This window comes from Scyliorhinus torazame, chromosome 13, assembly GCF_047496885.1.
Source record: "Scyliorhinus torazame isolate Kashiwa2021f chromosome 13, sScyTor2.1, whole genome shotgun sequence".
NCBI classification, from domain to species: Eukaryota; Metazoa; Chordata; class Chondrichthyes; order Carcharhiniformes; family Scyliorhinidae; genus Scyliorhinus; species Scyliorhinus torazame.
In genome coordinates, this window is record NC_092719.1 from 67,441,494 (window position 1) to 67,453,859 (window position 12,366).

The window sequence follows — 12,366 nt, forward strand, 5'->3', positions numbered from 1 at the left end:
ATCCAACGAGGAGAAACTTTTTGTTTTTACTAGCCTACAATTCCATTGTTTGCTTATTCAAGTGAACTCAGACATGCAGGATAGTTTTTTTTCCCCCAAATACAGCTCAGCTGCGTTGTAGGAGGTGAGTCGAAATGTATTAAGCTACTCGACATTCATCCCTCAGTCAATATCACAAAAGCAGATTAATTGGCCATTCATTAATTTGAACTCTCTAGGACCTTTGTTGCATGTAATTCAGCCACCGGTTTATAAATGAACGTATGAATTAGGAGAAGTAGGCCACTCGGCCCCTCGAGCCTACTTCACCATTTATTATGGTTACGGTGATCTGATTGTAACCTCAAGTCCGCGTTGCCACTTACCCCCGATAACCTTTCATCCCTCTGCTAATCGGGAATCTATCTAGCTCTGCCTTTTGAGAAAGAAAGTTCCAAAGACTCGCGACCCTCAGAGAAAATAATTTCTCCTCATCTCTGTACTAACTGATGTAAAAGATACAAAAGTGCAAGTTTCCTTCCTTTCCTCCATGAATGTCAGAATTTTGAATCACAGGAGGCGGTAATTCAGCTCATTGTGTCAGCGTTAGCTTTTTGAAAGAATTATGCAGTTAATCCTAGTACCCTGCTTGTTCACCATATCCTTTTAAATTGCCCTTTTACATGCGAGTTTACATTTCCCTTTTACAAATTATTCTGGATTTTGCTTCTAGTAGGAATTCCATTTTCTAACAACTCCGGTGTTTAAAAAAAACTTTCCTGGGCAGCACGGTGGCGGTGGTTAGCATTGCTGCCTCACAGCGCCGAGGCCCCAGGTTCGATCTCGGCTCTGGGTCGCTGTCCGTGTGGAATTTGCACATTCTCCCCGTGTTTGCGTGTGTTTCGCCACCACAACCCAAAGATGTGCAGGGTAGGTGGATTGACCATGCTAAATTGCCCCTTAATTGGAAAAAATGAATTGGGGACTCTAAATTTATTTTTTAAAAAGCTTTCCTAATCTATCCCTTCATTATATAAAAAAAGACGGGTGGTAGTATTAGGAAAGATGGGCTTGAATATTACTTACCAATATTTGCTCCTCAAATAGAGCGAAATAAGCTATACTAGCTAAAAAGCTATTCCCAGCAATGCTGAATGAAAAATCATTGTCAATTGTCAAGGAAATCTTCCATCTTTACCTGGTCTGGCCTACATGTGACTCCAGATCCACAGCAATGTGGTTGACTCTTAACTGTCTTCTGAACTTTCCGAGCACATCACACAATAAAGGCCAATTAGGCCTTGCCAGTGACACACGCGCCTAGGAAAGAATTCTGCCCTGCATGTACTTAAATTATGAAAAGGTAAAAGGTTAAATAAGTGCATTCTTTAAATGGTTTATGACTTTAGTGTGAAAAAACTCACTTTCTGAAGTCCTTTATAGTTCAATAGTGAAAGTTAATTTTTATTTTCTCAACACATGCAATCTCTGGTCGTATTCCCAGGGCCTGACTATTGCTAAACTGATGCTGGATTAGAAGAGCAGCTAAGGTGACTTGCTCCGGGTATCATCTCTCCTACCCCTCCGCCATGGTGGTGCAGGATTGAGAAAATATTTGAGTGCTTGGAATTATTGAATCCATTTTGAATATTCCCCTTACAACCACTTAAATGGAGACCTAGATTAGAGTTCCGGAGCAGATCACAATCACATTTCTGTACTGCATCATAAAATGAAGGTCCCCAGGTTTGAAAGGAAAAGGTTGACTCAAAATCTACTCAAATTATGAAATGCCCATCGCCTACAGAAAAACGTGAAAATTTAATTTAGGTTTTTCAAGCATTTCAAAATTTATAAAATTATTATCCTGCTCCCGTGGGAGTCAGGTTGTATGCAAATCAAGTTGGGAAAGATTTCTTTAAGTTTTTTGGGAAAATGTTTTACTTTAATTCAGTGCTTGTAGGTAGGGTCAGACAATTATTTTAACAGGTTTAATGTTACAATAGTGACGATCTTCACTTAAAGATCAATAAGTAGAGAGCACAGTCTCCTTAGATTAAGTTTATTGCAGTGTGTACCAGCTACAGGATATACTGCAGCAACTCGCCAAGGTAAATTGGGGTATAGAGGAATTTTGATAATAGCTTTTCTTCCCCATATTTACCATGTGGAATCATGCAAATCCAAAGGAGGCCATTGTGTCTATGCCAGTCCTTTGAAAGAGCAATTAGTCCCACTCCCCTGCTGTGTCCATACCCAATACATTTCTCCGTTTTTAAGCGGGCGGCACAGTAGCACTGTGGTTAGCACTGTTGCTTCACAGCACCAGGGTCCCAGGTTCAATTCCCACTTGGGTCAATGTCTGTACAGAGTCTGCACGTTCTCCCCGTGTCTGCGAGGGCTTCCTCCGGGCACTCCGGTTTCCTCCCGCAAGTCTCGAAAGACGTCCTTATTAGGTGAATTGGACATTCTGAATTCCCTCTCTGTGCACCCAAAAAAGGTGCCGGAATGTGGCGACTAGGGGCTTTTCACAGGAACTTCATTGCAGTGTTAATGTAAGCCTGCTTGTGACACTAATAAAGATAATTATTATATTCAATTCCTTTTGAAGGTTACTATTGAATATTTTTCCACTACTCTTCCAGGCAGTGCATTCCAACTCACGGTGTAAACAAATCTAATTTTTACCCCTGAATCCCTTTCATCAGAGTTGGTGAGTCCCCTGCGATGGGAAACAGTTTCTCCACATCCACTCTTATCAAAATCTCAAACAGTTTTGAACACCTCCTATCAAATCACTGTTAACCTTCTCTGCTCAGAGTAGAACAATCCCACATCCCCAATCGCTCTACACTCTACCAATCTGATAAATCTTCTCTGCTGCCCCCCCCAAAGCCTTGAAATCTTTCCTAAGCGTACAAAGCAAATTAGGAAATGTTCCACCCTGGACAAGTATAAATTCAAGGATTCCTGGGAATTTCATTACATATCCATTTGCGGTAATGAGAATAGATTTCTTTAATAGTCTTAGTGCAGCAACTAATCGATCAGTCAATGCTCAATCAATATCTGCATCAAGGTTAAAGCTCTTTGTTTAGAATAATATGATTTAACTCAATTATTTCTGACATGTCTAGCGCTGGTGTGGGAAGGACAGGAACCTTTATAGCTCTTGATCGCCTCATGCAGCACATCGTTGAGCACGAGTATGTAGACATCCTGGGCCTGGTGGCCGAAATGCGTAATTACCGGACATCAATGGTTCAGACAGAGGTAGGTCCTGGATGGAGTTTTACAGGAGAAAACAGACTGCAGCCATTCTGCTCTAGTAAGTGTAACTATTAGTCTAGCCAGGCAAACTAGTTCATGAGTTTAATTGAAATTAGTGTAATTCTAAGTTTACTTTCTTTGAATTTGTAGATAAAGTAGAAAGCTTCATGAGCATGGCTGAACATTTGTGTGCTGCCTATTTTGTTTCACTGCTTTCTGGAGTATTTTTAAATGCTCCGCTAGTGATCAGTGTGTAATTGACTTTGAAACATCCTCAATGACATGCACGTTTAACATCACATTTGTGAAACAAATCTATTAAGAATCATAAACACAGATTATGAGACACTTTGATGGAGAAAGCTACAGAGCAGACAGCGACAATACAACAGACTGTAGCAAGGACAACTGTAATAAGCACAGAGGAGGTATAAAATTCCCCCAAAAAGTACTGTTGAATAGTTATACTGCATTATAGAAAAAACCTCAGATAAATATTTAACTTGTGGTTTTCCTTCTAACTGAATTGATATGATTCACTTCTTAACTAATTATGAACCCCAAAAGGGAGTAGCTCACGATAGATAGTTATGATGATCTTACTCTTTCACTCAGGAGCAATACATCTTCATTCATCGGTGTGTGCAGCTGATGTGGAAAAAGAGAAGGCAACAGTACAGCAACAGTGATGTGATATATGAGAATTCTCGACCATCACAGCTATGAGGCCTGCAGGGTACGAATGGTTTGTTATATAACGGTATACTGCTTGGTATATTAACATCAGACTATAGATGTCCAACCCAGCCGAGCTCCGGCTCCAGTAACCCAATGCCTTTAACTCCTACTCTCAAGATTGTCCTGTTTGAATGTTGTGATGTTGTTGGGATGTTTGCAAAGGCCTATCTTTAGTGCCTTGCTGGAGGACAAATCTTCAATCTTAACATCAGCATTTGTTTAAATAAGTAACCTGAGATCCTTCGCAAGTTGATGGAATCGTTGATTTAATCTTTCTTCATGGTTCCCAGGTATACAGCTAAGCACCATGAAAGGCTCAGCTTAACTTGCCTGCAGCATATGATAAACGTAATTCCTGTAAGTTCCTTCAATAATGCACTTGAAAATCAGGTAGCTAGCTCACTGCTATTCAACAAGGAAATGGGATGCAATTCTCCATGATGTTCCTGCTGAAATAAAATGTGATTGCTTACGATTAAAGATTGCACTAGTTACAACTGCATCATTTCCACCCTCCAGTACTGTGTAATGTTCTCTTGTCTTTCAGATTCCAAACTTTGCAGCACACTTCTTTAGCCCAAGCTTCAGGTATCCTGTGCTTGGCTCTGACCACAGAGGATCAGTACGAGCAACGGAGAGACAAAAAGAAAATACAAAGAAACAAATGCTCTGGAGCGATGCCTTAAAGTACCTGTAGTGTCTTTGAACTGTTTCCAGCAGTGAAAAGTTCAGTGTGGGACCAAATTCATTTGAAACGTTTTAAAGTGGGTACAAGCAACAACTGCATAGGGAAGAAAGAATGAAGTGTGTTGCATTCCATTGCTCTTGTTCAGTTAATGCACCATTTTACAAAGATAACCTTTCACTAAAAGTCTGCTTTCCTGGAATCTTCTAGCCTTTTTTTTATACAAACCAAAAAAATACATACTTTAATGTAAATGGTGAAAAACTGTGAAATGACTGAGGAAGTTCTGGAGGTAACATTAAAAAAATTATTGTATTTATGCAATAATAAATTACATTTGCATCGGACGTAGTTGAATAAGAGGATTTATCTGGCACTGCAGATCTGAGAAATATTCCTCAATAATGCACATACTGTTAATTATTATTGATGTTGTGTAATGCATTGATGTGTCTTGACAGTTATTGTTGTGCTGCAAATGAGGTAACATTCACTGTTTCATATTGCGTTATGATCATTTTTTCCAACATCCACCCACTTTGCCCTTTTGACTGCTGAATTCTCCTGGCTCCGAAAAGAGCTTTAAAAAAAAAAATCACATGACTGATGCACATAAAAGTGGGGCTCTGAATATAAATGGAGCAACAGCAAAAGATCACTTGAATACTTGAGTAGATTTAAATCATGTAAAACATTTTGTATTTTTCAAAAGGTGCAAAAAATGCTGGAAGTGATGAGCACTGCTGCCTCACAGCTCCATGGACACGGGTTCAATTCCGGCCTTGGGTCACTTTCTGTGTGGAGTTTGCACGTTCTCCCGTGTCTGCATGGGTTTCCTCCGGCTGCTCCAGTTTCCTCCCACAGTCCAAAGAACTGCAGGTTAGGGGGGATTGGCCATGCTAAATTGCCCCTTAGTGTCCAAAGGTGTGCAGGTTAGGTGGAAGGGCTATGATCAATGCATGGGGCCATGAGGATAGGGTGGGCCTAGGTACAGTGTTCTTTTGGAAGGGTCGGTGCAGATTCGATGGGCCAAATGGCTTCCTTATGCACTGTAGGGATTCTGTGATCTATGATTTGTCACAGGAAATTTACCCCCCCAAAAATAAAAGCTACACGGGACAGTCAGTGCATGATTCAGCACCAGCTGCTGATTGCTGTTGAACTGTAATCCGACAGTGGTAAGAAAACCGGTTACCTCAAAGCAGACCTGTAAAAACAATTACAAGTTTAGGGTTGGGATCATCTGTAAAGCACCAATAATTAGCGGGATATCAGCTGATCGTGGGATTTGGGTTTGCATCATTTTAAAAGGCATATTTAAAAAGCAGCGTAAATTGAACTCAAAATGATGGGCGAAACTCACACTTGTCACATTGCTTAAAAATAGGATGCGAGCCCATGGCAAATCTCTAGCCTTCAGCCATCATGGTTACGAAGCAGGATATCTGCAAACACATTTTAGGAATAGTCTGTAAAGTTCTCCAAATTATTCTTAAGTGTAACAACCAGATATTGCTCAACCTTTGGTTGAATTATTACTATGTTATAATGCTTTGCCAACACAAACTTGCATTTCTGAAGTGTTAAGTTTTCAATGAGGTAGAAGAGAATAATTCATTCCGGTGGTTATACCCGTGACCTCCTGTTGTTCAGGATAAAACCAGAAACGGCCATTACACAAAGATACCAAAAGCATGGTGCAATATTTGATATGCCGGGCTTAAGTGAAGATTCAGAAAAAAAGGTGCAACACTAGTTTTGGCCGTTTGTCGCTCACTTTTGTACCATTCGTAAGAAATCATATTTGTACATGAAATCTTTGTATTATACAGTTTCTCTAATTTATTTTTCGGTGGCTTGCTGTAGTGTAGATTTTTCAGCTTTGAACTGTGCCAGTACTTGGAATGCACCAATATAAGAAAACCTCGCTGACAATAAATCATTAGTTTGCACTGGCTTGTGATTTGTTTTCCACCTGAACTGTGACCAATTCAGGTTATCAAGGATTAATAACATCTTTATGCCTTCGCTAAACAGTCCAAAAACTTGGCCTTTCTCTCCTCCCTTGTGTGTTGACGCTCCATCCCCCCACCCATGTGAAGAGGTTTTTCCCAACTTCTTTCCTTGTCAAAAACTTTAAATTGATGGCCCCTTCATCAGCAGCTCCCAAACTTTCTTTAATCTTAAAAATCTCCTTTATATCTTCTCTGTCTCAGCAGTTTCCTATCCCTGGTGTTATCTAGAGGCATCAATCTTTCTGTATTCCAAGCTTTATTCCTTTCTATAATTGGGAAAGCAGAACTGCACCGCAGTATTATGTGGCCTAACCCATCTTTAGTACAAATTACTATTTTACTTGTGCACTCTATGCTCCTAATTATGAACCCAAAATGCATTTTGCTGTTGTTTTGATTTCATCTGCCTGAATTCACACACTCAGGGAATTATTGACCTGAACTCTCAGGTCTTCCCATTGAGTGTACATTCCCAATCTACTGCTTTCCATCCCAAAATGTATAACCTCACATGTACACTCCAGTGGGCAGGGTGTGATTGGTGGTGGCCTCCAGGGAACTGTCCCTGGGCTCAGCTTTTCACCATATGTGAAGTAAGTAAAGTCACCATAGGCCCAGCTGCATAGGCTGCTTTTCTCCTTTGAGGGGGAGAGCAGACTGGTGGTGAGGATCACCAGTCTTGAGGATCACCTCAACTCAGACGAGAGGCAAGGTTGAGAAGGCGGGGCCTTCTGAATAACCTCAGCCAGTACGGGGATTGAACCCGTGCTGTTGGTCTCGTTCTGCATCACAAACCAGCTGTCCAGCCAACTGAGCTAAACAAATGCCTTAGATGAAGGAACAGAACTCCATACGCCCAAATTTGCTGCCAACATTTAAGGTAGATAGCACTGTAAGTAATGTAGATAGAAGCAGAAAGTTAAAAAAGACATTGATAGAATAAACGAACCAACAAAACGGAAGGAGATGGTGTTCAATGTGGGCAAGTGTGAGGACACCACTCTAGACCCAAGATAGATCAATAAGAGTATTTCCTAAATGGTGAGGTGCTGGGATCTATGTAGGAGCAAGAAAGATTTACAGAAATTTCAAAAACTAGCGGGCAGGTACAAAAAATAAATTTAAAGGTTAATGGGGCATTAACCATCATCTTAAAAGGGCTGGATATAAATGATCCTACAGTTTTATAAAGCTCTGGTTAAACTACATCTGGACCATTGCATTCAGTCAGGGCACTTAACCTAATTCCAATTCTCTCCTTGCACCGAGTGGTGCACTGAGGCAGATTTCCATCTGTTTCCAAGGATTTTGCAGTTTGACACTCAACCAGTTTGGCCGCGTTCTGAGCGCACCTTCCTTGACCATCAACTCCTGGAGTGGGAATCGAACCCGGAGCTTCTGGTACGGAGGTAGGTACTCTGCCCACGATGCTGCAAGGCCTCCTACATCACCAAAGGCTGGGTATATTCATTGGAGTGGGCTGCAATGCAGATTCAGCAGAAATGTCAAGTAGCATAGCCTAGGTTTGTATTCCCTCGGGTATAAACGATGAAAGGGTAATATTTTTAAGATGTTAAAAAGATTTGATAGGAGAGAGGAACCATTTCCGCTGGGGAACTGGAACAAATTGACGTAACCAAAATGAGTTCTGTGTTGCTGTTCAGAAGCACTGCTTCACACAGTAGCGGAAATCTGGAATACTCTTGCCCCCAAAAAGATGGTAAGACCAGTTTAACTGAAAACTTCAGAACTGAAATTGATGGATTTTTGTTGGGCAAGTGATTTAGGGTTATGGATCCAAAGAGGGTAACAGTGTTAAGATACAGATCAGCCATATCTAACTTAATGGTTAAGATGTGTCTACGCAGCAAGGAACATGTACATTTAAAATTTCACAGAACCGCATAATATTTACAGCGCAAGAGGCTGCCATTTGGCCCCTCGGTTCTGCATTGACTCCAAATGAGCAAGAATGCCATTCCCCTACCTTCCCCCCGTAACCCTGCACGTTCTCCCTTTTCAGATAAGAGTTTTTTTTAAAATATTTTTTTATTGTCTTTTTTCACATTTTCTCCCAAATTTACACCTAACAATAAACAATAATCAGTAACGAATGTCAATCCCCATATCAATAACAACGATCCCATCCCCCCACCAAAACTCAGATATTGGCCCGCATGTTAACATACACAAATAACAAAAAGGAATCAGGAATCACCCATAGTCACCATTAACACATACAGTCCCTCTCCTCCCACCAATCCTCCCAGCCCCCAACCCCCCTAATGTTCGATGTGATCCAATTCTCGAAAGTACATAATGAATAACACCCATGAATTGTAGAACCCCTCCATCCTTCCCCTCAGTTAAAATTTGACCTTTTCAAGCGTTAAGAATTCCAGCAGGTCCCCCCGCCACGCCAGGGCACAGGGTGGAGAGGTTGATCTCCACCCTAACAGGATCCACCTTCGGGCGATCAACAAGTCGAAGGCTACAACATCTGCCTCCGCACCCGTTTCCCACCCCGGCTGGTCCGACACCCCGAATATGGCCTCCCGAGGGCCTGGGTCCAGTTTCACGTGCACCACTTTAGAGATTACCCTAAACACCTCCTTCCAGTAATCCTCCAGCTTTGGACAGGAGAAAAACATATGAACGCGGTTTGCGGGCCTCCCGCGCAACGTTCACACACATCTTCTACCCCCTCAAGAAGCCAGCTCATCCTCGCCCTTGTATGGTGTGCTCTATATACCACCTTCAGCTGTATCAGCCCAAACTCGCACACGAGGTGGAGGCGTTCACCCTCTGGAGCACCTCAAACCAGAATCCCTCCTCCATACCCTCTCCCAACTCTTCCGCCCACTTTGCCTTGATCCCTTCTTGTGGTGCCTTCTCCTCCTCCAAAATAGCCCCATAAACCGCTGATACTACCCTCTTCTCCAGCCCCCCCCCCCCCCGTCATCAGCACCTCCTCCAGCAATGTGGAAGCCGGCTCTACTGGGAAGCTCTGTATCTCCTTTCTGGCAAAATCTCGAACCTACATGCATCTAAATATTTCCCTCTGCTCCAGCCCATACTTCACTCCCAGCTCCTTCAATCCCGCAAAACGACCCGCAAGAAATAAATCTTTTAGTGTTTGATGCACGATCAATTACACTCACAGACGAGGTTGGAACATAACTGAAGGCTTTAATCGACTAGAACTGTTCCCCAGCAGCTTCGGTACAGAAAGTTAGGGCTGCTGAGACGGCACCGGTTCTTAGACCCCGCCTGTCAAGGCGGAGCTACATACCAACAGCCAATGGTAAACTCCTCGGTTTAACCAATGGTCTTCGGCCTCTTGGGTACTGTAATACCTGATAATACCATATTCACCCCCTGTTAAAAAAAGGGTCCAGCAGGGTTGGTGGCCAGTGGTTACAATTGCATCTACATGGTATGATCAGATATGGAGGTACCGTGATACCTCTTTACAGAGTTGTTGAGAATATTTTACAATCGTGGAAGATATATACATTCAGTGTACGTTTACGGTTATAGTTACAGTGAAACAATCAGTCGGTCGGGTGGCCTGGTCGTCCTCCTGGATCGTCTGGGCTTCGGTGGTGATTCTGGTGGGGTTCCGGCCATCTGCGACTCCGGGAGCGTGGCTTCAACCTCCATGGCAGCTTCGTCACCCCAAGACGGCACTGGTGGGGCCAACGGTTGGGCCGAGAGGGGGGCGCCTGTAGGGGGCATAAGTGGGTGGGATGGCCTAGGTAGGAGTGGCAGGAGGACTGACCCTCCAGTGAGGTGCTGTGGGTGGGTAGGGGGTGTAATGGTTCGGGTGCGCGTGGGGTTCCGGCGGGCGGCAGGTCCCGGAGGGAGACTGTATCTTGCCGGCCGTCAGGAAACGCCACGTAGGCGTACTGGGGGTTAACGTGCAGCAGGTGGACCCTCTCGACCAACGGGTCTGTCTTGAGCGCCCGCACGTGCTTCCGAAGCAGAATGGGTCCGGGTGTCGCTAGCCAGGTTGGGAGCGAGGTCCCGGAGGAGGACTTCCTGGGGAAGACAAGGAGACGTTCATGAGGTGTCTGATTGGTAGTTGTACAGAGCAGCGACCGGATGGCGTGGAGGGCCTCCGGGAGGACTTCTTGCCAGCGGGAGACTGGGAGATTCCTGGACCGTAGGGCCAGTAGAACCGTCTTCCAGACCGTTCCGTTCTCCCTCTCTACCTGCCCATTTCCCCGGGGGTTGTAACTGGTCGTCCTGCTCGAGGCGATGCCCTTGCTGAGCAGGAATTGACGCAGTTCAGCGCTCATAAAGGAGGACCCCCTATTACTGTGTATGTACGCGGGGAACCCGAACAGTGTAAAAATACCCTGGAGGGCCTTGATGATGGTGTTTGCGGTCATATCGGGGCAGGGGATGGCGAATGGGAACCGGGAGTACTCGTCAATCATGTCCAGGAAATACGTGTTGCGGTTGGTGGAGAGGAGGGGGCCTTTGAAGTCCATGCTGAAGTGTTCAAAGGGACTGGAAGCCTTCGGGCAGCACGGTAGCATTGTGGATAGCACAATTGCTTCACAGCTCCAGGGTCCCAGGTTCGATTCCGGCTTGGGTCACTGTCTGTGCGGAGTCTGCACGTCCTCCCCGTGTGTGCGTGTGTTTCCTCCGGGTGCTCCGGTTTCCTCCCACAGTCCAAAGATGTGTAGGTTAGGTGGATTGGCCATGATAAATTGCCCTTAGTGTCCAAAATTGCCCTTAGTGTTGGGTGGGGTTACTGGGTTATGGGGATAGGGTGGAGGTGTTGAACCTTGGGTAGGGTGCTCTTTCCGGGAGCCGGTGCAGACTCGATGGGCCGAATGGCCTCCTTCTGCACTGTAAATTCTATGATTATTCATCAGGTGCGCCCTCTCTGGCCGGTAGAAGTGCGGTTTGCACTCTGCGCAGATTTGGCAGTCCCCGGTGACTGTCCTGACCTCCTCAATGGAGTAGGGCAGGTTGCGGGTCTTAATGAAGTGGAAAAAACAAGTGACCCCTGGGTGGCAGAGGTCCTCGTGGAGGGCTCGGAGACGGTCCACTTGTGCGGTGGCACACGTGCCGCGGGACAGGACATCGGAAGGCTTGTTTAGCTTCCCAGGACGGTACAAGATCTCGTAGTTGTAGGTGGAGAGTTCTATCCTCCACCGTAAGATCTTGTCGTTCTTTATCTTGCCCCGCTGTGCATTATCAAACATGAACGCCACCGACCGTTGGTCAGTGAGGAGAATGAATCTCCTGCCGGCCAGGTAATGCCTCCAATGTCGCACAGCTTCTACTATGGCTTGCGCCTCTTTTTCGACCGAGGAATGGCGAATTTTGGAAGATTGGAGGGTACGGGAGAAGAAGGCCACGGGTCTGCCCGCTTGGTTGAGGGGCTCTCGACCTGGAAGGGGATGGACTCGTCAATGGCGCGCATCGTGGCCTTTGCAATGTCTGCTTTGATGCGGCAGAAGGCCTGGCGGGCCTCCGTCGACAGGGAAGGTTGTGGACTGGATTAGGGGTTGGGCTTTGTCTGCGTAGTTAGGGACCCACTGTGCGTAATAACTGAAAAACCCAAGGCAGCGCTTCAGGGACTTGGGGCAGTGAGGGAGGGGGAATTCCATAAGGGGGCGCGTGCGTTCAGGGTCGGGGCCTATAACTCCATTTCGCACCATG

The 12,366-nt window shown here is 44.8% G+C and overlaps 1 protein-coding gene across 3 annotated transcripts in view; it reads left to right on the forward strand.

Moving 5' to 3' along the window:
- ptpro (protein tyrosine phosphatase receptor type O) overlaps positions 1–6,624 on the forward strand; it is a 273,680-nt gene extending 267,056 nt beyond the window's left edge. For all 3 annotated transcript variants that reach the window (XM_072471710.1, XM_072471711.1, XM_072471712.1), the window contains 3 exons: positions 3,117–3,252; positions 3,865–3,985; positions 4,535–6,624. In XM_072471710.1, the coding sequence (XP_072327811.1) occupies positions 3,117–3,252; positions 3,865–3,975 (247 nt within the window). In that variant the 3' untranslated portion in view covers positions 3,976–3,985; positions 4,535–6,624. The remainder of the gene's footprint in view (positions 1–3,116; positions 3,253–3,864; positions 3,986–4,534) is intronic.
- The last annotated feature ends 5,742 nt before the right edge of the window (positions 6,625–12,366 follow it).